This window comes from Colletotrichum jinshuiense, chromosome 5 (assembly GCF_051148585.1).
Source record: "Colletotrichum jinshuiense chromosome 5, complete sequence".
In the NCBI taxonomy this organism is placed as follows: domain Eukaryota; kingdom Fungi; phylum Ascomycota; class Sordariomycetes; order Glomerellales; family Glomerellaceae; genus Colletotrichum; species Colletotrichum jinshuiense.
In genome coordinates this window covers 795,557-822,901 of record NC_139312.1, presented here as the reverse complement: position 1 = coordinate 822,901, position 27,345 = coordinate 795,557, and the positions used below count along the sequence as shown (strand labels likewise).

At 53.2% G+C, this 27,345-nt stretch overlaps 5 protein-coding genes across 5 annotated transcripts; 4 read left to right on the top strand and 1 right to left on the bottom strand.

Moving 5' to 3' along the window:
- Positions 1 to 831: 831 nt before the first annotated feature.
- EsH8_V_000218 (flavin monoamine oxidase family protein) lies at positions 832 to 2,698 on the top strand (the record flags this gene model as incomplete). Its single annotated transcript, XM_083272734.1, has 3 exons — positions 832 to 984; positions 1,160 to 1,745; positions 1,824 to 2,698. 3 exons carry the CDS (start codon positions 832 to 834, stop codon positions 2,696 to 2,698), a joined length of 1,614 nt encoding a protein of 537 aa, XP_083125449.1.
- A 1,987-nt stretch (positions 2,699 to 4,685) lies between these two features.
- EsH8_V_000217 (uncharacterized protein) lies at positions 4,686 to 11,039 on the top strand (the record flags this gene model as incomplete). The annotated part of the gene is made up of 3 exons (XM_083272733.1): positions 4,686 to 4,859; positions 4,940 to 10,963; positions 11,022 to 11,039. The coding sequence occupies 3 exons, from the start codon at positions 4,686 to 4,688 to the stop codon at positions 11,037 to 11,039; spliced, it is 6,216 nt and encodes a 2,071-aa protein (XP_083125448.1).
- A 2,041-nt stretch (positions 11,040 to 13,080) lies between these two features.
- Positions 13,081 to 14,299, top strand: EsH8_V_000216 (nucleotide-diphospho-sugar transferase; the record flags this gene model as incomplete). Its single annotated transcript, XM_083272732.1, has 2 exons — positions 13,081 to 13,117; positions 13,290 to 14,299. The coding sequence occupies 2 exons, from the start codon at positions 13,081 to 13,083 to the stop codon at positions 14,297 to 14,299; spliced, it is 1,047 nt and encodes a 348-aa protein (XP_083125447.1).
- Positions 14,300 to 15,465: 1,166 nt separating this feature from the next.
- Positions 15,466 to 16,725, bottom strand: EsH8_V_000215 (uncharacterized protein; the record flags this gene model as incomplete). The annotated part of the gene is made up of 3 exons (XM_083272731.1): positions 15,466 to 16,068; positions 16,129 to 16,465; positions 16,526 to 16,725. 3 exons carry the CDS (start codon positions 16,723 to 16,725, stop codon positions 15,466 to 15,468), a joined length of 1,140 nt encoding a protein of 379 aa, XP_083125446.1.
- Positions 16,726 to 20,704: 3,979 nt separating this feature from the next.
- EsH8_V_000214 (uncharacterized protein) lies at positions 20,705 to 23,406 on the top strand (the record flags this gene model as incomplete). Its single annotated transcript, XM_083272730.1, has 2 exons — positions 20,705 to 22,193; positions 23,135 to 23,406. 2 exons carry the CDS (start codon positions 20,705 to 20,707, stop codon positions 23,404 to 23,406), a joined length of 1,761 nt encoding a protein of 586 aa, XP_083125445.1.
- Positions 23,407 to 27,345: the final 3,939 nt, after the last annotated feature.

Sequence of the window (27,345 nt, the reverse complement as noted above, 5' to 3'; positions counted from 1 at the left end):
TATGCGACCCTGGCCGGCGTGAGTGCTGACTGCCACGGCGGTCAACTCAGGGAGGGAGCGAGGGAGGGATGTCGGGTGTGATTGGCAGTTGCTGTGTCGTACACCAACACCATCTGCACTTCAATCTCCCTCAGCGCATCTGAGAGTTTTGTGGCTGGAAAGCTGCAAACTGCGGAGAGGCTGGATATCTCTGCTTTCCTGTACCCTTCTTGTCCCTCCCGCTCCTCATCGACCTGTCGCCTGGCCAAGGCACTCTCAAAATGGCGTTCCGTGGCACACACCTTGGCTCATATGAGGTGGCTGCTTTTCGCCTTGCAGACTGCGGTGCACTGCCGGCACCGATGTGAGCTGCTGGCCAGGTTCCCGCCGGCAGGTCTGCTACCTTGCCTTACTTCATCATCCTCTTTACCTTATCAGGACCTCCCGCGTATATCCTTTCCGGCCGCTGTACCGAAATGGACGAATTCTATATATCGACTCCATCACCCATGGCCCCCAATCAGCAAGCCTTCGCTGGTGCTTCCAAGGCATCTCACCACCTTCCTCGCCATCCCCACATTCGCTCTACTGCTGCCTCTACCTGGCCTCCTTCCCAACTCCGGGAGCTAATAGCCCAATTTTTTTTTTTTTATCTTGCTTCTTCTTGGATTTTTTTTTGGTTGCCTAGAGGAAGCCTATATACTGTGACATTATTTGGTTCCACCGTGGACTCTTGCCGCAGTCGGCAGTATTGAGGCTTAGTTTCGCCTCTTTTATTCACCATTCAACCTCCGTGATCATCCTGTCGAATAACACCATACTTTCACTGCATCTTCTCGCAAACTTGCAAACATGGACGCTTACTCAGTATCTCATACCAGTCCCTCCAATCGCAGCACGTCTCGTATCTACCAGGACCTTGAATCCTGCCGAATACAGAACCTCTTTGGGATTGGACAAAACAAGTTTCTGCTTAGGTCGTTGACTATGGAATCATTGCTGCGGGTAAGTCTGCTTCTTGACAAGTCGCTAGTGGGACGGTTCGGGTCGGGGATGCCGGCTGTTTCCTCTGATAGATGAATCCGTCCGACTCCCCGGTCGTACCTGTCGTATCTTAGCCCACAAGACGATGGGTGACATGTCGTTTCCATCCAAGCAGCTTGCTCCTGACACGTCACAGCGCAAACAATCAGAGTCAGGCCCAAAACCTCACGTGGCCATCATCGGCGCTGGCCTCGCCGGTTTGCGTTGTGCCGATATCCTAATTCAACATGGCCTCTTGGTGACCATTATCGAAGGCCGGGAGAGACTTGGAGGACGCATGTTTCAAGACAAGCTACCGAATGGCCACACAGTCGATCTTGGCCCCAACTGGATACACGGCACTGACGACAATCCTATCCATAACCTAGCCAAAGAGACCGAAACTGCCCTCGGTAGCTGGGATCAACGGTCATATGTGTTCGATGAGTCCGGAAATCTGTTCAACCTAGCAGAGAGTGAAGGGTACTCAAGTATGATGTGGGACATTGTCCAGGACGCCTTCCAGCATTCGAACAAGAACTCAGCGAGCATACACCCTGACGAGAGCCTCTGGGACTTTTTTCAGCAAAAAGTGGTCGAGAAGATCCCCGATACGGAAGAGGACTTTGCCAAGAAGCGTTCCATTGTTCTCCAGGTTGCTGAACTTTGGGGTGCTTTCACAGGAAGTCCAATCGAGACCCAAAGTCTCAAGTTCTTCTGGCTCGAGGAATGTATAGACGGGGGTAAGTCATTCCGCCCAAAAGGCGCCGCAGACTCAAGTAAGTGTGCAACGATTGAGGGACTGGGTTGACTTGTCAAAGAGAATCTGTTCTGCGCCGGCACATACGAGAAGATTTTCGACAGGATTGCAGAGCCTGTGAAGCACAACGCGGATATCAAATATGATATCCAAGTTACCAAGATAGAGCTCAAAACATCGGATCGCCAGAAACCCAGGGTTCATACCAATACCGGGGATGTCCTCGAGTTTGACGAGGTCGTTATGACGGCACCATTGGGATGGCTCAAGAAGAACCTGCAAGCCTTTGACCCGCCCTTGCCTGAGAGGGTCGAGCGCGGGATCCAAGCCATAGGCTATGGGTGCCTAGAAAAGGTCTACATCAGTTTTTCCAAGGCGTTTTGGCTCGTCCCCGACGCAGAAGGCCGGACGGTGCAAGGCTTCTGCCAGTGGCTCGCGCCGGATTACGCTCCCAAGTCGAACCCGAAGAAATGGAACCAGGAGATAGTCGATCTTGCCTCGCTGGGCGAACACTCGCACCCGACGTTGCTCTTCTACATCTATGGGGAGGAATCCAAGTATATCACTGAAGAGGTGGCCAAGTTGAAAACGATCCCGGAGAGGAACTACTTTTTGTACGACTTCTTCAGGCCTTATTACTCACGACTACCACACTACGATGATAAGTCTCCGGACTGCAAGCCCACGGGATGCCTGTCAACGGACTGGCTGCGAGACGACCTCGCCGGCAACGGCAGCTACTGTAATTTCCCAGTCGGGCTGGTGGAGGGTGATAAGGACATCGAAGCGATGCGAGAGGGAGTGCCGGAGGGGGGGCTGTGGCTGGCCGGTGAGCATACGGCGCCGTTCGTCGCGCTAGGAACGGCGACGGGAGCCTACTGGAGCGGTGAGAGTGTCGGTCGGAGGGTAGCCGAGGCTTACGGAAGGGGAGGTTAGCCGCCAGGTTCAAGAGAAGGAGCAGTAGGCTGAGAAAGCTTGTCAACCTAGATGGAGGCGAGCAGATGGACGGGGTGGTTCCAGGCAGTCTTCATGTGATTGTGCGGCCAGGACATATGACTTTACTACGGGCACCTGGCAGGCACGGCGTAGTTGGTTGAAGTTGGCCGTGGCATCTGGTAGCCACTAAGCCTTGGGATCGCATCCCCTTTGTTTTAGACGGACGCAACGGCTACCCTAAGATAGTCATCCGATTCTCCGAGCTCTATTTACAAAATATTTTTTTTCCGGGCTCAGGGCCTGCTCTCACACACGCTGGCATCTACCTCCCATGCACAGGAATGCATCTGGCGACGACGAAAGCACTGTTGGCTGAAGTCGATGATGTCCAGCCAATGAAGTAGGCATGGCATGATCTTTTTTCAAGCAGGAGACACATGCCAAAGCCGCTTGCTTGCCTTTGTTACTCGTGGAGTAAAGAGCACTGTGCTGGATTGCTGACGAGATTGTGTTGGACAAAGAGAAGATTCCAACACCATGCGTGGAATGGCAACTGGTTCCTTGCTGCAACAATTTTTTTTCCTGGTTTTTTTGAAGCAGAAGCAGTCCTTTCCACTGTAGATGGAAATGATTGAGTAGAGACAGGTTTGGTCCAATAATGAACGACAAGACTGCTGTAGAATGAACAAACGGTTGCCAGGTGTGCGCCTGAGACAGTGACATGCCATGCATTCCTCCATCCACCCAGAAAGCGACTTTCGACAGCTGGCGGGCCAGGGTCCAACAAGTCCGAGGCGCCGATGCTGCAAGTGGCGGGTGTTACAGAACAAAGTACGTACATGATTGCCAGATCTATTTGGAGCAATTAGTTGGAGGTGTGGTGTGGCGGGTTCTGCATCAATCAGGTGGAACGGACGCACGGGTCACCGCATCATTGGGGCAGCGCAAGCATAGCGTATAGCGCATAGCATACATAGCATAGCGCACAGCGACATTGACAGTGAGGTGCGAATAAGGGCCAAGCCAAGGGCACTCATTCCTCAGTGAGTGTGAGTTTGGGTAAGTGTGAGTCTCTCTCAGTCACTCACTCTCTCCCCACTCACCTCACCAGTAGCCCCCCGCCCCCTCCCCCCCTCTGTGCGGGCCCCCCAACTCTCATCAAATCGTCCTATCGGCTTCAGCCACGGTCATTTCTTATCGATAAGATGGACACGCAAACCCCAGACAGGAAGTCAACTGACGGGGACCCCTGCGCACCCTGTCGGTGACGTGAACCTCAGCCAGAGTCACGCGCTGTTAGAGCTTGTGGGGGGGACCAATCTTTAGTGCATTTACTTGGCCCAGTGTGCTTGTCCATGCCGCCCATCTCATGCGTCCTTGGCCCCCCCATCTTTCCGGCCCAGCCCAGTCCCGTCGTGCCTCATCATCACGTCCGGGCATAGTATTTGCCTTAGGTTGCCGTTACCGCTGCCGTTGCCGCTGCCATCCAGAGGTACCGTACTCTTTCGGAGCTTTGCCTAACTGCTGGGTCCCAACCTGAATCAAACTTCTTTCAGTTCTAGGTTTTGTCCCTCTCCCATCCTATACCTCTCCAACTCAACCTGCCTGGTCCTTTTCGGCCTGGCCCCCCGCCTACTGAACCTCAACCGTCTTCGAGATCTCTCCCCCGTAGCGAAACCCTATCTTTGCATGACGAGAAACGCATCATGAACAGCGTCCCCGCCTCGGGCCGGGTGTCTTCTGATAACACGGCGACTGCAGCCTGCGCCATCCAAGCCCGGTGAACTGCCCCACGACCTGCTCTCTTGTATCCAGTGCCGCTTTCTCCTGCCCTTGTAGCCTGGGGAATACCATAGCCGTATTGATCGTACCTTCGAGGCCCTTGCCTTTCTCTCTCTTTCCACAACTCCAAGTCGACCAAACAATCCATCTTCCTCCCTCGCCTCTGATCGACCATCCTACCTAGAGCGCCAAAACCGAGCCCAACATGGCGACGATATTCCAGAGCTTCCGAAGCTCGACCTTGTCGAAGCGCTTGCTCATATATGCCCTGAGGCGGCTGGAGCTCCTAGACGAGGAGACGCTGGATATGGAAAACCTGCAGTTCGCGCTGGGCAGAACAACCACGGCCGAATTCAAGGATGTTGGAGTGCGCCTAAAGGTACGGCCCCGGATATCAGTCGAGTGCCCCTCGTAGAGGTTATCATCCAGTTGTGACTAACATAGTCCCATCAACTCTAGAAACTCGAGCGACTCCTGCAACTCCCCGCCACATTCCAGATTCAGAAAGCAAAAGTTCTCAAGCTGAATGTTACAATACCTGTCGATTTCTACACGAGCCCCATAGTCATCGAGATCGATGGCGTCGATGTGCGGCTGAAGGTGTCCACCACTGGCGATGATGATAAGAGCAAGGCGGCACAAGCAACGGCGACGAAGAGCGAAGAGTCAAAGGGACTCCCGAATACAGTGAACCTCGCCGAGTCGTTTCTGAATGAGGATATTGCTTTGAAGGATACCAAGCTGGCCGACGAGAAGAGGAGGCTGGAGGACGCTCTGGCAGCCGAGACACAGGATCTAGGTGGCTCGACCATGAGCGAGAGTTCCACGAGCGATGACGGGTCCCAGTTTGGTACGGGACAGCCGCTGTCCCTTCCGGGTTTCTTGGCCGGCTTCCTCCAGGGCATCGTCGACCGAATCCAGGTCCGCATCAGAGGCGTCACTTTCCAGCTGGACGTTGAGGTGCCCATCGAGCCCAATGCGACGGCCCCGGAGCTGGTCACTTTCCAGCTGGCCCTGGACCGCGTTGATGTGGAGGGCGTCACCGCAGAAGCACACAACGAGGAGGGTGCGCCGACCATAGTTCCCAAGGATGGGAAACGTCACATCGCCCTGTCGAGGATCCGGGCGTATCTGATTTCGGAGGCGAACGTCTTCTCGCAGTTTGCGCGCTCTCCCTCTGTTTCGTCGCCTGCAGTCTCCCAGTGTCCGTCTTTCAGCGAGCGCACTTCCGCATCGAGGCAGGGCTCCTTCCACCCCAGCATGCAAGAGAGCTATCTCTCCGAATCTGAGGATCTCTCAGAAGTTGATGATGCTCTTTTGCAGGACAGTGAGGATGCGTTGAACATCCCCTACGATTTTACAAGCCAGCCGGAAGAAGGAGCCGAGGAGGAGGAAAACACAAACACGCCGCGTGCTTCGATATATCAGGACTTCTCCCCTCGAGGACATGTCCCGGTGTCGCATTCCACCATTTTAGGGGAGGATGATCGTGCTGCTCCATGGGCAAGTTTCCAACGGGAAGCAAGATCAGAGCCATCGCTACAACCGGCCGAAGGCATCACGTCTGCCGGACTTCTCGACCTTGGACCACTTGAAGGGTCACAGCATTCTAGCGCTGCTAGCCACAGCTCAAGTCCTGCAGAAAGTGAGGATCTGGCGCAGTCCCATCTATTCACTCACGAAGAGGCCGAAAGTATGTACATGAGCGCCTTCTCCCAAGCCGAACAGCCACCGGTTGGATCGAGAATGCCGGGCGGTTGGGATGCCGACTCGAGCCCCGAGGCTTCGCCTAAGCTCAAGAAGGCCAGCCCAATACTGCGCCAACCGTCTCCGCCAATGTTCGAGGCAGTTGCCAGTACCGCCGAGTTACCGAATCCCGCATTTTCAGATATACCGATATCACCTCGGCCAGCCAGTCCGGTGCCTGCTGTTGTGTCCAACTCGAAAATCGAAGAAGCCAGCGAGTCAGAGGATTCGCCTACAACCACCCCCGAACATGGCGAGGCTGCAGACATCCCTGCTCAGGCAGATGATGTGGCAACGCCGAGGGGGCCGACGAGACTCGTGAAGGAGCTTGTGTCTCTACAGAACATATCAGTATACGTTCCCTCATTACATCAACACGTAAATGTGCCTGTAGATGTGCAGGCTTCTGTCCTGAGTCAAACACCAGCGTCACCCGGCCTCGCGAGATCGGTTGCGCCGCAAATTCCCGGCGCCTTCTCCGTGTACTCCACGTCGCCGGGAATGAGGTCAAGTTTTGCGCCGAGATCGCCTGGCCTCTTCATGGCCGAGCCAGAAAGCGACGGAAAGCTGGAGGTGCTTCTTTCCCCCCTGGAAATTCGCTTCGACGCCTCCTTGGCGTATCTCCTCGCTGTGGTTGTTGGTAAGCTACTGGATGCGTTAAAGGGCAAGGACACACCTACTCCTGCTACGAAGATAGCTGGACCAGCAAAATCCCAGCAGGAATCGGCGATGCCTGACGTCAAAGTCGTGTTTGAGAAGATTTCGCTGCATTTCCTTCACCAACTTGGTGGTGTTGCTGACACCGCTGAAAGAATCTTGGGCTCTCCGGGATTGCAAATGCAGCCCGACATTCTACTTCGAACGGATCTCGACAGCCTCAGCATATCACTAAAGAACTCCGGCAAGACCCTTGAAACATGCGTGGACCTAGAGAAGTTCCGCTTTGGCTACGCGAAGGACGATATCATATCCTTCGACCAGAGCCTGCAAATGCGGGCTTCCGTCATGGACAAGTTTCCCTCGGCTGGCTCAGACGTATCTGTCAAGGTGATAAAGTCATCGGACTCCGTTCGGACAGAAGTCACAACCTTGCCACTGCTGGTACAACTTGACCTGCAGCGCCTGGACGAGACATTCAGTTGGTTTGGTGGCCTGAGCAGTTTTCTCAACATGAGCTCCTCAATGTCATCGAGCGCTTCCCCGTCCGTCAGGACGCCAGTACAGCCGCCACCCAAACCCCGTGGTGTCCGGTTTGACGCCCCAATAAACCCCGATGACAAGTCGGCTTCGTCCGAAAACAAGATTGATATGCGGATAGGAGGCTTCAATCTGGAATTGAAGGGCAAAGAGTGCAGCGTCGGTTTGGAAACGAGCGCAGTCAAAATGGTCAGCCGAGACCTCGGCATCGGCTTCGCAATCAGCAAGATCCGGCTCGCTGGACCATACATCAGGAATTCAAGAGGAGAACCGCCCATCTTGGGCGAAATTGGTGGGGTACGATTCGAGTATCTTGCAACGCCGAAAGACAAGGATCTCGAGAGACTTCTGGAACTGATCATTCCGTCCAAGGTTAAGTTTGACCAGGGCGACGACGAGATAATGGTGGATACCCTCTTGAGACAACGGCGTAAGGGGGCTGTACTCCGAGTCACTCTCGATCAGTTTAACGTCAGGGTCGATCGAATGCATCAGTTGAACTGCCTCCCCGGCCTGGGCGAAGAGGTTGCGCGACTAGCAACCGTTGCCAAGTATCTTCCAGAAGACGACCGTCCTGGCATTCTTCTTCTTGCCGAGGTCAAGGAGCTAGGTGCGGTTCTCGACTTCGGCGGACGACTTGGTATGGTAAACGCCAACTTCAAGAGTTTCGAAGTCGCTCAGATTACGGTGCCCTCGTTGGTGGCATTCGGCGTCCATGCCATTTCTGTGAATCGCAACCATCGAGAGGACCTCGTGAGTTCGTCAACGACATTGCCGCCCGGGACGCTCTCCCAAGGCCCGGTGCTTATGGTGCGCATGATTGGAGATGAGATGGAGCCGGTGATTAAAATCAAGATGCGAGATGTTACAATCGACTATCGGGTGCCAACCATTATGGACGTCCTCGGTCTTGCGGAGGATGCTACACCACAAGATTTCGAAGCCAGCCTTGCTGCTTCCGTGGCCAATCTCGGCGAGCAAGCACACTCTGCCTTGGCCGGCAAGAAGCCTGAGCATGCGCGCGTGCCAGACCCCTCTCGGCCCAACAGTAAGCCTATGACGGTCGACTTGGTCTTTCGCGATTGCTTGATTGGCCTGAATCCGCTGGGGTTGCCCTCGAAACTCCTCATCGCCCTGACTGATGCCCGGCTTCAAGTGGTGCTTCCCAAGGACGTCGACACCACAGCCAACTTGGACCTCAACAAGGCCTCCATTCTTCTCATTGATGACGTTGCTAACATAGGCACGAGATCTTCCACTGTGAACCGCCGTCAATCGGCAGATATGTCATCCCAGCAGGTCTCGCGACTCGCTTCTCAAGGCTTCGTGAGCATATGCTACATCTCCTCGGCAAAGGCAATCGTGAAGGTGTCTGAGAGCCAAGATGACGGCGAAAAACACGTTGACGTCGAACTCCGTGATGATTTGCTTGTGCTCGAGACGTGTGCCGACTCGACCCAGACTCTCATTACGCTGGCAAATGCGCTGAAGCCGCCTACTCCTCCCAGCAAGGAAAACAAATATCGAACTGCAGTCGTTCCTGTGCAGGATCTCTTGGCATCGATCTCAGCAGAGGCATTCGGCAAGGCAGAGGGTGATTACGACTTTGATAAAGACTTCGAGATTGCTCAGGAACTGGGTGGTAGTGATGAATACGACGTGGCAGGCGATGCCAGCCCGCTGCAGATCGACTCGCGTTATTACGGAGATGCCGGTCCTTCTGAGCCGCTCTTCGACGCCGAGGGCTCAATAACGTCGAATGCCACGACGACCCAAGACACCCATGACGGAGTGCTGCTGACTAGCTTCAACGCGAGTGCATCCCATATTTCCGACGACGGCAGCGACCTAGTGATACACGACAATTTCTTTGACAAAGGCCCCGAAACCAATGGCAGAGCCCAGATCTGGAACTCGTCCAAAAATAGCTACGACAGAGCTCCGGAGGCTCTTGTTAGGAAAAGTCCTCTTCGAGTTTCAGTTCGTGATGTGCACGTCATTTGGAATTTGTTCGACGGTTACGACTGGGAGCGTACGCGGGACGTCATTTCGAAGGCTGTACAGGACGTCGAGAACAAAGCCTATGAACGCCGCCGGCGGTCGGAGCGTGCTACGTTTGAGGACGATGCGGAGGAAGACGAGACAGTGATCGGCGACTTCCTCTTCAACTCGATCTACATTGGTATATCTACGAAGCAGGATCCTCGAGAGCTCGCGCAGATGGTCAACCAGGAGCTGAACGACAACGCTACCGAGACCGAGTCTCTCGCCACCACGGCTTTTACGACAACAACCAGTCGGGCGGGAGGGGCAAGGCCCAAGAAAAGACTGAGACTGAACCGAAGTAAACACCACAAGATCACGTTTGAATTGCAGGGAGTCAATGTTGATCTGATCGCCTTCCCGCCGGATTCTGGCGAGACTCAGAGTTCCATCGACGTTCGGGTACAAACTCTGGACGTCTTCGACCATGTGCCGACCTCAACGTGGAAGAAGTTTGCTACTTACGACCAAGATGCCGGCGAAAGGGAGATGGGTACCAGCATGGCGCACCTTGAGCTGCTCAATATCAAACCCCAACCGGATCTTGCTGCTTCGGAGATGGTGCTGAGAGTTACGTTGCTTCCTCTTCGGCTTCACGTCGATCAGGACGCTCTCGACTTCATCACGAGATTCTTTGAATTCAAAGACGACAGCGCCCCGGTCCATAGCTCAACCAGCGATGTGCCGTTCCTCCAAAGAGTGGAAGTCCATGATATCCCCGTCAAGCTGGACTTCAAGCCCAAGCGAGTCGACTACGCAGGGCTGAAGTCGGGCCGAACCACGGAGTTCATGAACTTCATTATTTTGGATGAAGCACGCTTGACTTTGCGGCACACCATCATCTACGGTGTCTCCGGCTTTGACAGGATGGGCAAGATTCTCAACGACATTTGGATGCCGGACGTCAAAGGCACTCAGCTGGCTGGCGTCCTTGCCGGCCTTGCGCCAGTCCGGGGCATCGTCAACATTGGCAGCGGCTTCAAGGAGCTCATCGAAGTTCCCATTAAGGAGTACAAGAAAGACGGGCGCATCGTTCGAAGCATCGGCAAGGGTGCTGCGGCTTTTGCTCGGACCACTGGCACCGAGATGGTCAAGTTCGGGGCCAAGCTGGCAATCGGGACGCAATACGCGCTCCAGGGTGCCGAAGGCCTTTTGAACAAGCCACCATCGGATAATAGCTGGGAGGATGCTGATCTCGATCCGGAGGACAAGAAGCAGATCTCTCTTTACGCGGATCAGCCTACCGGCGTCATCCAGGGGTTGCGGGGTGGTTACTCGAGCCTGACGAGAGACTTGAACATGGCCCGGGATGCCATCATTGCGGTGCCTGGCGAGGTTATGGACAGCCAAAGCGCGCAGGGACTCGCAAAGGCAGTATGGAAGCGAGCACCAACCATCATCTTCCGTCCGGCCATTGGAGCTACCAAGGTTATCGGTCAGACGTTGATGGGCGCGACGAACAGCCTGGATCCGCAGAACAGGCGTAGAGCAGAAGAGGTAAGCAGCTTGAACGCGCAACCGGCTCAAATGGGCAGATTTGTTAACTTTGACACAGAAATACAAGCGGCACTAGATTCCAGTGCTAGTGAATACACACGCATGAAGATACCAGATATCGGAAATAGGACTTGGGAACCTTTTTTATTTTATTTTAGTTTTCTCCCTTCTTTGAATCGGCTTCGGGTTAAACAACAACAACAACTCCCATACGACTGCATGAGACTGCATGAGACTGCATCATAGACTGGCGAAGGAGGTTTCATTTTTCCATTTTTCTTGAAGAGGTCAAAGGCAACCACAGAATGCCACAGGTCGCTGAAAAGGGCGTAACTCGGGATATCTTGTGTCCTTCGATCAGACTTGTTTTATTGAGTCGCCCTGAGGACAACGGGGCTGGAGGGCTTATGGGAAGGTTCTTTCTTTTGTGACGATGGGGGAATCGGACGGACAAAGTCATAGACCTTGTACTGGACTGATTAGATACTGGAATCCATAAAGCTTCATTAAAGAAACCATTGGCTGTTCACACTGATACAACCGTGACGTCTGGGAACTTGAGTATCACGAAGGCTTCGTGACAATCGGAGTTTCTTGCGCCGGAATCTCGGAATCCGAGGCTCCACCTCTTACGAGGTGCAGGGCAGGGGGTTGCTTGGGAGTAGAGGGGCAACTGCGCGCGCGCGGCAACGGGCATTGGACCACACAACTGGGCAACAGTCCATCCATGGGTCCGGGTAAGGATGCTGGGATCGATCACGTCAATGGCGGGTTGGACGTTGCCATTGGTCCCGTCGTCCGATCTGTGGTGAGTTGAGGAAGCAGTTGCAGGGTCTTTGAGGCTAGTGAGCGTCGACGCGGGAATGTTTTGCAAGCCGCACTGAGCCAGCCGTCGGGCCAACTACTGCTGCGGCTTTTAATCATTAGCGCAAGGGTAGATGAGAAGCCAGTAACCGCAGACCAAGAGGCGCGGGACACGGAAACATTAAGTCGAGTCGGGAGACGAGGGGAGGGGGGGAAAAAAAAAGAAAAGAAAAAAAGGGCCATGGCTGAAATGGAGAGAGACTTGGGGTTGCCCAATCAGCTCTAGGTTGGACTTGTCACATGCAGGGATAAACTCTATGATATAGGCAGCGGCAGGTTCCCTTGCGTTTTGTATGGATAATCTATGACTCTCACATCACGGTGTTCGGAACCTAGGGGAAACAGAGAAATTGGATAGAACAAACACCCCTCTTTAAACCACCTGGGCAATCTCAATCTCTTAGTCGCGGGTATTACCCATGCGAGAAAGTCCCCGTTCGGCGTAATTCCATCCCAACCACCCGACCCTCACCTAACGTCCCAAGGTCCCCGAACCCCTCCGGGACCCGCTGCCTCTCACTCCGGGCGCACCGCTGACACTCGTCTCACTGGATTTCTCAGCTTTCCCCGTCCTCGCGCTCGATGTGCAAAGAAGATGGCGTCATCGGCGTGCCAGCCGATCGGAATCCGGTGCTGTTTATCAGCTCTCCTCCCCAGTTCAGCCTAGGCCAGGACCATATTTTGGGGGAATAATAATAAAAGGTTCCATTTGCATCCAATGCGACATCGCGGGGGATGACTCGTGGTCCTTTCGGGTCTTTTTGTTCGTCTTGGCTTGGATTAAGTTGGACTACCACACTGCGCTTCCCGTGGGATCCTTATCTGGCAAACGTTCTTCTTTCCCTACCCTCCCCCTCTCGTCTCGCGCTGGGGTTCCTGCTCTATTCATTTCTTTATACACTTTTCGTTCCTCGCGCAAGAAGCTTAACATACGGACGGACACACACTCGTACAAAAACACACACACGCACACACTGGCTTAGGCTTCTCCCGAGTTTCCTATTTCAGAGAAAAGGAAGCAAGAGTTGTACAACATTTCCGGTAACGACCCCAACGGATCCCTGTGTTGTTGGTTTTCCGGGTTTGTAATTCGAATCTCTCTCTCTTCTTGAGATTTTACCCCGCCTCCACCATCGGAACCTGCCCCGCCAAGTCGCGCGCGCCGCGCATTCGCAGACGCAAACGCAACAAAGGCCCCCCGAAGTTTGTGAGGTCGAATTCACATCGTCATCACCACCATCACCATCATCATCATGTCTGACGGTAAACGCGCCGTCGAGTCGGACAAGGGTTTGTGCTCCCTCCTTTGCGCCCTCATCCCTTACCTGTTTACCACGAATTGAACGTTTCAACAACCCAAGAAACAAAGTGACCTTTAATTTTTGTTTTGTTTCCGGCGGCGGTCGCAACGACAGGCAACCAGTCCCGTTACCCATGCTAACCGTGCGCGCACAAACAACAGTCTGGACGACCCTGATCACCAACCTCGACTACCTCCCCGGCCTCCTGACTCTCCACCACTCCCTCCTCAAATCCGGCTCCGCGTATCCCCTCGTCGCGCTCTACACTGATTCCTTCCCCCGGGATGGCCTCGCCGCCCTCGAGCGTCGCGGCATCCCAGCCCAGCGCATCGAGTACCTCCTCCCCACCAAGGGCCGGGACTACTCCAACGACCCGCGGTTCTACGACTGCTGGAGCAAGCTCTCGCCCTTTTCGCTGACGCAGTACAAGCGCGTCGTCCAGCTCGACTCCGACATGCTCGTCATGCGCAACATGGACGAGCTTATGGAGCTGGAGCTGGACGACGGGGACCTGGCGGCCGAGCAGACGCCCAGCGCCGCCATTGGGAGCCCGACAGGCGCAAAGGGCCTGGACGGCAGCGGCGCCTCCTCGCCCAACGTCGACGACCTCGCCGTCAAGAACCCCAGCACCCGCGTCTTCGCCGCTGGCCACGCCTGTGTCTGCAACCCCCTCAAGAAGCCGCACTACCCGCGCGACTGGACCCCGGCCAACTGCGCCTTCACGACGCAGCACGCGACACCGGACAAGGCGCAGGCCACCTCCCCGGACCCCGTCACGGCCTCGCCGCTGGGCTTCATGAACGGCGGCCTGCAGGTCGTGAACCCATCCAAGCGGCTGTTTGAGCAGATTGTCCGGCACATGGAGCAGGGCGCCATGGACATGGACTTTGCCGACCAGAGCCTGCTGTCGGACCTGTACCGGGGACGGTGGGTCGCGCTGCCGTACGTGTACAACGCCCTCAAGACGATGCGGTGGGAGGGTGTGCACGACCCGATCTGGCGGGACGACGAGGTCAAGAACGTGCACTACATCCTGGCGCCCAAGCCGTGGGACGAGATCGACGAGCGCGGCGAGTGGACGGGGACGGAAGAGTCGCACAAGTGGTGGGTCGACTACAACAGGGAGAGGAAGAAGGGCGAGGCGGCGAGAGGCATCAACGACGGGTATTGATTTGAGGGAGATTTCTCGGGAGGGTTTTGTTCTTCTTCTTTTCGTTTTATTCTCCCTCATGGTTTCTTCCGCCGTCGTGGCCTTTTATGTTAATTTAATTTATTTGATATTGGAAAGAAAGGCGGGGAAACAAAAAAGGGAATCCCTCTGCTCCATCTCCCCCGGTGGATGGGAGGGAAAGAGAGGACTTATCAGATGCAATGTCTCTGCCGGTTCACTGGTTATTCTCGTGAACAATACGACAACAACACTAGGGTAATAATAAGGGCTGTTCCGCAGGACAGTAAGCGGGCCACACCCCGTGAACGAAAGGAAAGCAAGGGCCGAGGGTTCGGGCGTCAGGCAGCCGGTGATTCTTGGCCATCGTGACGGTCCACGCCAAGGGAGGTCACTTATAGACACGTGAGCTTAGTATGCTGGTGCCATGAAGCTCGGAAGAGTATGGAAAGGGTGTTTGGGGGACCCCTCTCTTTTTCTAATAGAGAATGATTACTCGTTGAGCTAAGGGTTTGATGCAGTTTGTGAAATAACGATAAATGGGTCCCCCTAAAACATGTTTACCAAACTTCACACCTGCTAGCTGCGGGGGGTCTCCTTCGTAGGCAAAACCATAACGCAAAATAACTCCCTTGGCCCGGTCGACGAGTACGGTGGATGGGACAGGAAAATCACTAGTAGAAGAATCCAGCGAATGGGGGAATAGGGGTATCATCGAGCAAACTGAGAGCCGTTTCTGTGTACGTATAACTCCCAATGGCGAAGTAGACGCCTTACGATTGTTGCTGTCAACTTCCGTTACGCACCCTTGGGACCGAACAAGTTGCTGTTGGGCCATGGAAGCTAGAGCGACTCCCAGCAGGGAAACCTTGTGGTTCCAATCCCTCCCACACAGGCATTCGTAACATCCTTTTCTTCTTCTATGCCATTGAATTTAGCTCAGGGATGTGTAGAAAAAGCCTCGGAGAAACATTACGAAAGATGAGCGCTGGGTTCGAACTATACGTGGAGGACGACGTCTGTCGGACTGTCACAGGATACTAGCTTGTGTTATGAGAATCCTGTCACGGAGCCACAGTGCAAGGCGAATCCTTCCAATAGGAAAGCTTGCATTGTGCTTATGAAGTCTCAGTCTATTTGTTGCCGCAGAATGCTTTTTGAATGTGGATTTACAGCGGCTGAAGTTGGTTGAGTGACCACAGACCCGTCTCGCCGGAATACTGCTCCTGGCCTTCAAACCCGCCAGTGATGGGCCCCCGACCGGCCTGCCAGAAAGGGATATCGGCAAAGATGTCGGTGCTCGTTATGTTGGCCGAAAACACCCCGACGTCTCCCAGGTCCCAGCGCAGAACCATGCCAGCGGGCGCGGGAGTCCCGGGGACGAGGGGCCATATCTGGCCCTCGCCCCAGCCCAAGGTGTTGTTCGGGCTGTGGACGCACCGGGAGGCAATGACCTGCCCATCCTCCCACCTGGCGAGGTATTCCGAGCTGACGTCTGTTCCGTCCTGGGCCCGCGAATGCCACCACACGACGGCATAAGGGCCCACGCGAGCATGGCCCCAGAAGGCTGCCTGGACCGCCGTCTGAAACGGACGGTCAACCCAAGTCTTGTCGTGGTAGCCGTAGCCTTCAAACGAAAAGGCCACATCGCCGACTTGGAGAGACACGGTCGCGCTGGCGTCTGGGAGGGCATTTGCCCAGCCCACTCCCGGGACAGTCCGCTGTTCGACACCTGCAGCGTCGGTGCCGCATGAATAGTGAGGCGCGGCAACCTATCAACCACCGGCGGTTAGCACCAGGGGCAAAGAGAAATACAAGGGGGCCCAACTTACATTGCCGCGGAGGATCATGTTCCCTCTGATGCCAACCTCGGGCGCGTTGATGGACACGTTGTAGACCGGCCTCGGCTCCAACAGGCTCGATCCCGACCAACTAAACTCGTTGCCGCCAAAGTACTCCACCTGCATGCTCTTGTCGGTCCTCTGGGTGATGGTCACGTTTTCAGAGTCGACCCTGTAGGTGTAGGCCGTGCCGTTCGCAAAGGATCCAAAAATGGTGACGTGGTTCGGCGTCTGGGACAGGCTGACGCCGTCGTCGACTGGCCAATGCAGCTCAAAGTTGAACACGACAGTCTCGTTGGTGGACGGGTTCATCGCATCAAAGTACCAACTGGTTATGCGTCTCAGCCGCTGTGAGCAAGTGTGTCGGGGTAAAGGAAACGGGGCTTACGAATCAAACGTTGTGGAGTTGGGAGCTGGGTCGAGTTTGAAGAAGTCCGCCTCGCCGAGGGCTTTCGTGGTGAACTCGACTTGGGTAGAGCCATTGTAAAACTCCTTGCCGAGTGAAATGACGCGGTCTCCTGTGCTCTGGAGGGCCAGGCAACAGAAAGGCAGGCCTACGGCCGCCAACAGAGAAGTTCGCAACTGCATTATGCCTAAGATAACAGTTGAATAACGTAGTAAGATGAGGAAGATGAAATCAGTAACGAGGAGGTCAGGACTTATGTGCCATTATTGTACGCGTATTTGAGCAACCGAGTAGCCCCCTCGCTCAAAAAGAAAGGAACATAGCCTCCTCCGCTAAAAAGAATGATGTGCAGAAAAAAGTTACCGAACGATCCGCTTGAAGATGCCAGGCTGTACGAGCAGCCCGCATTTTTCTTGTTTTTGTTGTTGCTGTGATGGAGATGGAGGGATGGCCTCTAAGATTAGGGGTTGCCGTCACTGCCACCCGATCTCGAAAAAGACCCAGCTTCTCCCCGAGAACAAGCGTTGGGTGCCTTCCTATGGCATGACAATCGACACTGTGGGGCATTTGGTTTAGGTGCTCTACTCCCTTGTACCGACGTCAACTTGGACATCATTGATGGAGTTAAGAGGAATGCGGCAGCACTCGGAGTCGGAGTCGGGCTTAGACTTGAGGTCAGCCTCGGATTCGGATTCGGATCCGCTACTATCCTAGGTAGCCTAAAGAATGCATATTTGTAGACCCTTTGAATTACTAATCTTCGATGAAGACATCGGTCTGGCAATGCTCCTAGAGTTCTCTGACAATGTGATTGAAGGCATACTATGACGATTATACAGTCCATAGTTGGTAAAGGGGCAAGTGCGATGCCCGTCTGATAGGAAGGGTCGCGCCGGGTTTAGAGTTTTGATTTGCGTTGCTGTTGGGAGATTATGTCTGGCTTTTTGGATTGGTATACTAATTTCAAATGAATCGAAACCAACTCCTGGTTACCATGGTTGTGCCAGCAGTCCGAGTTTATGTCGGGAACTGTACTTATTATGAGCAAGATGCAAAAAACCATTACGTGTTCCGAGAATCGAGGTGTGTTTGTATGACATGTTGAGCGTGTTGTGTGCTTCGGATCTTGAAATTTCTAGATAACCTTGCCTCGTGCGGCCAACAGTCCGAGTTGTGGCCTAAGTCCTTGACCTATACGTGTGGTTTTCATGTCACTAACGAGTTTGTTAGAATCCTACATTAAAGCTCGCCAAATGAGCACAACAAATTTGGACGCACTGTTGCTGAGTTATTTGTTCATAGTGTCTGTCCATAAAAATATTGCTGTGATATCTAGATAGCTGAAAGTACATAATGACGACATGCTTCCTGCAGAGTGCGGAAGCTGTTCGGCCTTCTCAGAAACCGCAAGGTTTCAGGAATTAAAGGGGCAACATTGATAGACACTCGCTGGCTGGAGTGAGCAGGACAACGAGGGTTTGGTCGGCTGAACAGTGAAGCTACACTTCTAGAAACCTAGTCTGGGCACACTCCCGGGTTTCGCCAACTATCACTACCTTTGGTGCCAAAGAGAACACCATTAGAACCTTTCTAGGGGTTTCTACAACTCGGACGGATGAAACAAAGCCCTTGATTATTGTCTTACCGGAATTGAGGTCCATGCCTATTTATCTTGTTGAATGCTAGGGAACTAGATGCTCCCTTCTGTTTTGGTCCTTAACTTGTATGATATTGGCCAAAAGTTCTAAACTTGGTGGTGTGCCTAGACTAAGTTTGTGCTATGCGATTTATTGCTAGATGCATTTTTGTCAGCATAAGCACTCACACCGGAAATATCGACGCCGAGTCGCGTATTTGCAAGGCCAAGTAGCATAAGCTGTCCTTGAAGCATACTAATATAATAAATGCAAGGTCTCGATCTGAACTCCTCTGGATACGCTGCGCCACGGTACATGCCCCTATTATGTATTAATCCCATAGCATTTGTTACTGCCCCGACCGCTTTCTGGTTGAGGAGTGATGGCTATTAGAATTACAAGGCTAACTATTAGACTTGACTAGAGCCTTGTCTAACAAGCGCAAGCCTTCGTATCCGAACCCTCTTAATACACCTAGATACAAAGGTATAACCAAAGCTTATGAAAATTAGACTCATGGCAGCGACAGGTGCAACAATTGAAAAAACGGTGAAACCGTATGAGACTGAATGGAAGACATCATTTTCAGAAAGATATTTCGTAGCCAAGCCAACTTGCATGGCCGTCAAAACAATCGCAATATATATGGTTGCGGACGCTAGCCAAGCGAAGTTGTCATGGAAGAACTCTCCGTATCGATACCAGCGTGGCAAGTAGCTGCTTTGGCTAAAGCCAGATGACCAATATTGGAGTCTGTTTAATCGGCTCCGGCGGATTTCTCCGTAGAGGAAGCGCACGTCGATCCGATCATATATATGCTTGGTGTCGAGTTGCGCAACAAAGACTCTCCAGTCTGTCCACTCGACCTCTTGTGGCAGCAAACGATTCTCTCTCGCGAGGTAAAAATCGCTCTCGTGGCAGATTAAAGCGCTGTAGGAGTAAAGGAAGCCTAATGCAGACTTCCAAAGCGTCCGATGAGGACAAGGCGTTTGAGTAGTGCGGGAACAAACAGGAGCATGGTGACAAGATAGGTGCCTGCTCCAGAAACATGGCTCTAGTAAAAATCGCGGGATAGGCTTGACGTAAAACTTCGTGTTCGTGCAAACAAGGTGGAGGTCCATTCGTTCCGCAATGATGATCTCACGGCCCAGGAGCCGTTGGTAGTGTAATGGGCGTGGTGGCAAAGGCTTGGCCGCTACCCATAGATAACCGGAAAGCTTGCTAAGCCGGCCTTGACCCAGTTCCGCTGTTAAATATACCAAGTCATCTACTTCTGGCGGGACGATGTCGGCGTCGTCGGGTCCAGTAACATACGATGCGGGTAGTAGAGAATCGAGCTGCCCGGGTGACGAAGCATCTTTGAGCAATCGAATTTTAAAAGGAGCAGTGGAGTCCGAGTTATGATCGCGTGCAGGCGCACTTCCTACGCTGGCAACAGCCCTGTTCGCGATATCATCGGCAGATGCTGCATTGCTGTTTGATTTGAACATGGTGATGAACCCCATCGTCCTCGGACTTGGGATGCAGGAGAGCGAAGTGACTGTTAGTGCGTAGAGCTAAGTTTCTGGCTTGACTGTGCTTGGAGCAGATGACAAGCGTAGGTCAGAGTCGGGTTTGCCCGCAGAGCCCTCCGAGGGGTTCAGCTGTCCTTCATTGTGTAGTGATGGGTCAGCCTGACGTTGACCGCAAATTGCCGCCTAGGACGAATCTGCCAAGACCCAAGGCGCAGCCAGCTATTAGTGCCTGTCACTCGATTTGTGCCTGACATGCACCTAATTGCCCCAATTGCCTGTAGCATTCTTGCAGCCACCAAATGTAACGGGACCTATCGCACCCAATGCATCTTCAACCATATAGACGGGGAGAAAGTGGATTATAGACCGTAAAGCAAGGTCAGGAACCTCAACGCTCATTCTGGCAGCGGGAGGATGTGCATGGGTAACTGTGGAGATACCAGCGGATAAAGGGCGGTATGTAATATCGACCCCCCACGTCGACGAACGTTTGACGGTGTTATTATTGCTGCATTCAAAGACGTGCATTGCCTGACTTGTATCTAATCAATATTTTGAGCCTCGAAATGTGCAGGCCATGAAGCTCTGGCATCTCAAGATCCATGACAATCCGTCAAGGGGCCTTTGCTGCTTTGAATGGTGGGCATCCTCATCAGCACACCCAACTTCCGCCTCCCATCTTATTTCTCGATATACACACTACATCAGGTCCGCATGGTTAGACATTTGGACTTCTCGAGCGCAGCTGTTTTTGACTTGGGCGAACTCTATACATTGAGCCACAGGGCGACTTCATTCGAAGTGATAGGCCGGCAGCCTTAAACAAGCCAAGACAATGGTTGCCTGCCTGCTCGTGTGGCGCCTGTCGGTGTCTAAAAGGGATGCGTGCAACATGACCCCTACAGCTAAAAATTAAAAAAAATAGCCATCCCCAGAAGTCTCCTCCTTAGCTCCTACCAACCAAAATCAATACTAGTTTTCATCCTCCCTGTTTAGTGTCTTTGGTCATCATGGCTGAAAAGCAATCCGCCTACGACCGCGATGCCATCACGCAGGGCCTAGCTACATATTACAAAACTCTCGCCCGCGCATGCTACTTTTCGCCAGCCGACATACAATTCCCTCCTCCAGGAGGCTGGAGTAATTCTGAGCTGGACGTTGACGCGCTTCGTGTCCTGCGGCGATCTGATAAGGTCATTGACTTGCTCAGGCATATTCCGTACATCAAGCCATTGAAAGGCGGCGAGGACCCGGTACAGTGGCCGGTTTTCATTCGCTCCCGAGCCATTCGCTACCTGCGAGATGGCGGCGATTTCAGCAAGTGGTCTTGCCGTGGCGAGGAGGGTCTCTGCGAGCTTTCTCGTCTTCCGTTTGACCAAACTCCGGCTGGACCAACGGAGCTGCCTCCAGATTCCATTGCTCTCACCCGTGGCTACGGCTCCGGCTACGCTGGCTCCACCTTTGTGAGCCACCCTTGGTGTATCATCGACTGCGAAACAGGTGTCCTGTCGCCGAAAGTCTACAAACCGTCGCAGAAGCCATGGACAGCACCCAAAGAGGATGGTCGTCACCCCGAGGCTTTCTTCGCCGACGTTACTGCCGAGTTGACGAGGGGCAATTGCCTCGCACTACCGCCTGTAGATGAATATGAGCCGGATATCATGGGTCCTTCTGGCGAAGATCTTGCGAATGAACTTTGGAAACGCTTGGAATGGATTTATCGTTCACATGGGTGGTATGACTGCGAGAAAAGCTCATCGCTGTGGCGCCGCGAAGAGTGTCTCGTTACATTGAAGGACTTTCGCGTACTCATGCGAGAGGCTGAGAAAAAGGGAATTGAATGGGAAAAAAAGTTCAACGATACAGACGATGAAGACTACGAGGACTCAGAAATGAGTGTCGATGATGAAGGCGAAGAACCACCACCGGCTGACTCGAGTGATGAGCTTGCTTCAGACTCCGACATGGAGGATGAGACGGCAGAAGATTTGGAGGCGGAGCTCGCTTTACTCGTCGCAGAAAGGAACGATCCAATCACATACGAGCCACAGTTTCCACCGATGTCAGGCTACGGATACCATCGCGATGCTGTCGTGGACGTCTTCAAGCGATACTATGAGCTCCTATCCCAGATGGCATACTTCTCTCCGACCCTTCTGGAGTGCCCACCGGTAGCTGGCTGGCCTGACCACAAGTTCCCTTCAGAGAAACTACGTAAGCTTGGATATTCGGAGAAGGTCATCGACCTCTTAAGAAACCTACCCTATTTAGCATGCGATGGGAACCAGTGGGAGTTGTCCAAAGATAGCGGACCCAAGCGTTATCTGAGCGATGCCTATCCCTTTCAAAAAACGTCCGACGAGAAGCTCAAGAGGCGTGCACTATTCAAGCTCAAACTTTCACCTTACAAGTACCAGGTCCTACCCCGAGACATGGTGGCGATCTCTGCTTCGACAAATGGTACTTGGGGTACTTGGTTCCTGCTTGACACTGCAAAGGGTGAGTACTGAGGCACAATTCTAGCGTAATTGGCACCAATTTTTCGAATGCTGACTCCATCTTCTGCAGGGACACTCTCTGTTGAGAGCCTATCGAACAGCAAGTCTTGCGATAATCCACAGAGCCAACCTTGGTTGCTTAACGAAGCTATGCCTATCGTTCCTTACCTTGAGGACTTCATTTGTCGGACACGATCACTTGACCTTGTTCCGGTGCCGGGTGAGGACCCAGAATTAAACCTGAATCCCGGGATCTGGGTTGAACCGGACTGGTCGCTTGGGTCCAAAGTGCTGGCCAGAATGGGATATATGGACCAGAGAATACTAATCCCCAATGGGAAGAGATGGGGAATTAAGGTGAGTCTTCTTCTTGCAGATAGCTGTAATAAGCAAAGCCTGTACATGATGGTTAACCAATGAACGTGTTTAGGACGCACGCAGAGTCTATCGCGAGTTTGGCTGGCCTGATATTGCGAGTTTCCGCCGAGACGGGTGTATAAACGCACTCGCACAGCTGCATCGCGACCTTGTTTACCCGCACGGTTCTTCTGGAGATGCTGAAACTCCAGATGATAGTCAAACTGTGACGGGAGGTTAACGAAAACACTGTTGGTTATAGTGGCCTTGTCCTAGCCTCACTCAACCAAGATCTGGCTGAGGTGCGACCAGCATCCTTTTCGTGATGTTGTTGGCTTTGAAAATGCTGCGAACCATGACAAAGTTTCAATGAATCAATTGCCTGGACGTTCAATTTCATTAAAAAGCGAAGCCATATAATTGGCAGTCTACTAAGAACAATGTTTTATCCCTCGGCGTTTGCCCGCCATCGCCAAACTTCTCACAAACCAAGATACTTCTTCAACCCAGGCAGGACAGAGCCCTCGTTGAAGGACCACACCGGTTTACTATTATGCCCCGCCAATGTCGCGACAGCCCATTAAGTGTCCCACGAGCGCTCGCGGAACACCTACTGGGATCTCACTGGCAGAGACGCGGACAAGGTCAAGGAGCTAGTTGACGACGTCGCCGACGCTCCACAAGTCATTAACGATGTCTCGGAGGAGGTGCAAGCTGTGGGCGTGGCCCTCAAGCAAGTCAACAGGGTTGTGCGGCGGAACCCGAGCGCGATAGAAGAGCTCGACCTGGGCGATGGGTTCAGCGTCGCCGTGAAGGGATGCAGCACAACGCTCATGTGCATCAACAAGGAGTACTAGAATCTCTTCTCTCGCAACGACTGGAAGACTAAGGTACTGGTGCTTTGAAAGATGAGAGAAATGGAACAGCTGCTCGCCAGGCTTGAGCGCAAGAAGTCTACCCTAGCGCTCCTACTACAGACCCTGAACCTGTACGTTCGGAACCCGGCAAAGATGAAGAGATACAGCAAGAATGGGCCTAAATAGAATTAGCCAATCGACCCAGAACGTGCGAGATGTTCTTACTCAAAACCAGCTGACCTTGAAAACGGCAAAGCAAGATCTGCGCGATCTCATTCCTTCTTACCCTGGTTTGCGATCAAGCATCCTCGATTCTCTCTACGGAGACACGGTTGATAGCATCCCTGGTGATAAGGAGTCGGTCATTAGTACCACAGAGTTCTCGTTCGACGCCGAAATCATCAATACACGCACATACAAGCAGAGCCTAGCCGAGCTGGAGGCTTCGAGAAAGCAGAAGCGCTCCTCGACGGAATCTTTTCAGATCCCGCCAGAACGCTCGAGATGCAGTCGGTCCGGCAGCTTAGCGAGAACTCCGATTAGTGATGAAATGGATGTCATAAATGACTGTGGCCTTTCCGACCAGCCTGCCTCTGACTCCTAACACGGCGTGCCAAACCAAAGAACACGTACCGTGCCAGAAGCACCAGAGTTTGGTCAAGCTGGGGCCCCGCCACGTCGGTTGAGGTTGTTTGACCACTATGGGGTTTCGACCGACGACGGACACGAGTAAGTGGCACTGCTTTCCCCCGCGAATGGATGTTTGGGCTCTTGCGCTGACAATCGTGAAAGGCCAAGGATGGATTTCCTCAATGGGCAAGTGTACTTGGCGGCGCTCGCAAACTTCAGTGCGCGATCCAGGGCCTTTTTCCTTGACAGTCAGGTACTCACAGGTACCGTTCTCTCACAAAATCAAAGATTCGTATCGTGATTCTTAACACCGGGATCGACCCGGACGACAAGCTGATTAAGAGGGCATGGAAGAGCAGGCAGCTCGGGCGCTGTCAGGGGTTTGTCTACAGCGCTGAGGGCTTCGTTCATATGCATGGGCACGGGACACTCACAACGAAGCTTCTACTGCAATATGCCCCTTTGGCGGAGATACATGTGGCCAAGATTGCGGACAGCGATGAAGTAGATTACAGAGGCTTGAGCTGTATACCTGAGGTATTTGAGACTCCGATACCGTCACAGAAATCGAGACTAATCCGCTTGTCTTGCTTAGGCTATCAAATAGGCTCGAAGAGAGATAAACGCTCACATGATTGTCATTCCGTTAGCCCTTCCAAGGGACGGGGTGTACGAGGAAATCGATACTCGTATAAGTCGGGCGGCCGAGGCTGGTGTCATCATCTTTGCCCCTGCCTCCAACGACCGAGTCCACAATCTGTGTGCTTATCCAGCTAACAGACCGGACGTCATCTGCGTTCACTCAGCCGGTAGCGATGGTCGCAATGCAGGCCCCAATCCTGAACCGCCCCCTCACGTCCCCAACCTCTCAGCTGTGGGCATAGCTTCAGGCCTCAGTCGAGTGGTGTGGATATCTTCAGGTTGGGTACGACTTGGGCATCGGTAACGGCGGCGGTCATTGCTGCAAATTTCCTGGAAATTTCGCTGTATTGTGGCATTTCAAAGGACCAGAAACGTCGTTTGTGGTGTTGTTCAGAGATCACAAAGGTCCTGCAACTCTTGTCCAGCCCTCAAGACGGATATGATTTCATACTGCCTTTTGTTGGATCAGGGAGCAACCCTAGGGATATCGAACGCGCAATCAAACAAGTTGTTGGGTGATAAGATTACGAGATTACGAAACCGGTTAGGAAGAGGGAAGACGAGTTTGTTCGTCATCCAAGCTTTGGCGAGAGAGGATTTAGGTGAGGTGTATGAGGGGCATATAATAGACTCCGGATGAGCAATGAGCTGTATGACTAAAACGAAACATTTAATATGAAAGGGATGGGAAACTTAATTCTGAATTTGCATCCACCATTGCTCGTAACAACTTCAAATACAGCTTCAATACAGGCGCATGGCCACCCGAGCCTCAATCTATTACTATCACTTATCAAGACCGTAAACATCTGAAACGGCCACAACTTTCTACCAAGGTTCTGCGAATTTGCATTTTACAGGGAGCTTCATCAACACTCTGCCAACTCCAAACCGCCTCTTGTAGCCAAAAGAAACAAAGACCAACCACCGGTTTTCCCATGCCGGCCAGCCAGACGGGAGACCCGACCACCTACGCACAGCAGCTACCGCATGAATATCTCCACCAGACCCGCCGGTATCCGCTCCGCCCACCGAGTCATAAGCAAATTTTGCATGATTACCATCAACGACAAGACCCATCCGATATGGTGTAGTGGCCAACATGATGCCCTCTCATCTTCGTGAGAGGTTAGGCATAGCCCCGAGTTCGATTCTCGGTTTCGGAACATGTATTTTTTTGCCTCTTTGAGCGAGGTCCACAACAACCATCGCCCGCAGCCCTCATCATTCCAAACCATTCGTCTTCCCCGCCTACCCCCTCCGCACCTGTCACGTCCCAGCCTAAGCGTCAGGAACGCCAGGAACGCCAGGAACGTAGCTTGTATATCGTATTTATTAAATCGCTATTTTCAATTCAACGCTGTATTTCTCTAAATCTCTTTCCGAATAGAATAAAGTTCACTTACAAACCAAAGAAAGCATCATCATCGGTGTGAAATAAGTGAGTATATTTGACTGTCCATTGATTGTCCACGCAATCAACTAGGGGCCCATGGAGCCGGGGGGTCAGTCCAAGGAATATCGATATCGGCCCCGCATGGCCGGGGCAGGTCCGCCGGCAGACCGACCCAGCACGGACATACCCCACGGTCAAGTTCGGGGAGTCGGGCAACAGGCCGACACCATTCTTCAACCTTGTCCGTCGTATCAGGAGTTTTGAGAAATCGCCCCATTCAACCCGCCCCCGGCCCCCTTTCCTCCCGCGCGTATCAAATCATACATCGCTCATCAAAGTTCAGACTCGCATCCGGAAATAGTCCCTAAATAAGACACACGCGGTGGTGCCCGCGCAACCAACGCTGTACATCGGAAATATCTCGCAATAGATATCCAACCACCGAACCCACAGATCTCCCCGTTGGGGATCCGCTGCCTCCCTGCTGTGATCCAATGCTACCGCGGCACGCCTCTGATGCTCTGACGCCCCCTTGCAGTCATCCCGCCTCGTCCTCCATCTCCCCGCCCGCCTTGACGGACCAGATCATCCAACACTGTACCGGATGCATTAGGTCTATAACTTAATAGCACCTTCCTAACCCCTGGATGTGTACCAGCGCTCTACAAGGGAAGGAAAGTGGGAGACGGGAAAGGATGTTCGGCACCGTCAGTAGAAGATCTGCTGACGGCGTTTAACGAAGGCAACCACCACCGCCGGGACGCCCCTGCAATAGCCGCCCCGTGCTTAGAGGAAGCCATCGACTGGCAAGGGGGTGTTTCGTGGGCAGAGCAGATAATGTTGCAGTGTCTGAGGGATCACATGGATACAACCGACTTCTTGTGGAAATGAGAGGCCTGTGCGGACTGAAGATTCCGTTCGGTGAGATTAGTGCGCGAGCTGACTGGCATATTGGACACTCGGTGAGGCTCGGACGCCATGGGGACGTGGGAGCTGGCAGCGTCGGCATTGCAATAGACCGATCCCACGAACATGGTTGCTGAGTGAGAACGAAGTGACGACTAGCCTGTCGACCGGCGTGAGAGGGGCTCTTGGCCTGCGTGCGGAAGACCCTGGTGTCATCCCATCCTTTCGCAACAGCGGGCGCAAAGTTCGCTTCAAGTTTTTAAGCTAACAAACAACCCGCTGTCAGGAATCCAGACAGTGCAGACAGTTTCGTCGCTGTCTTTTGACATCACTGGTGCCGCCCGCCGACTATTGCGAGTCATCTG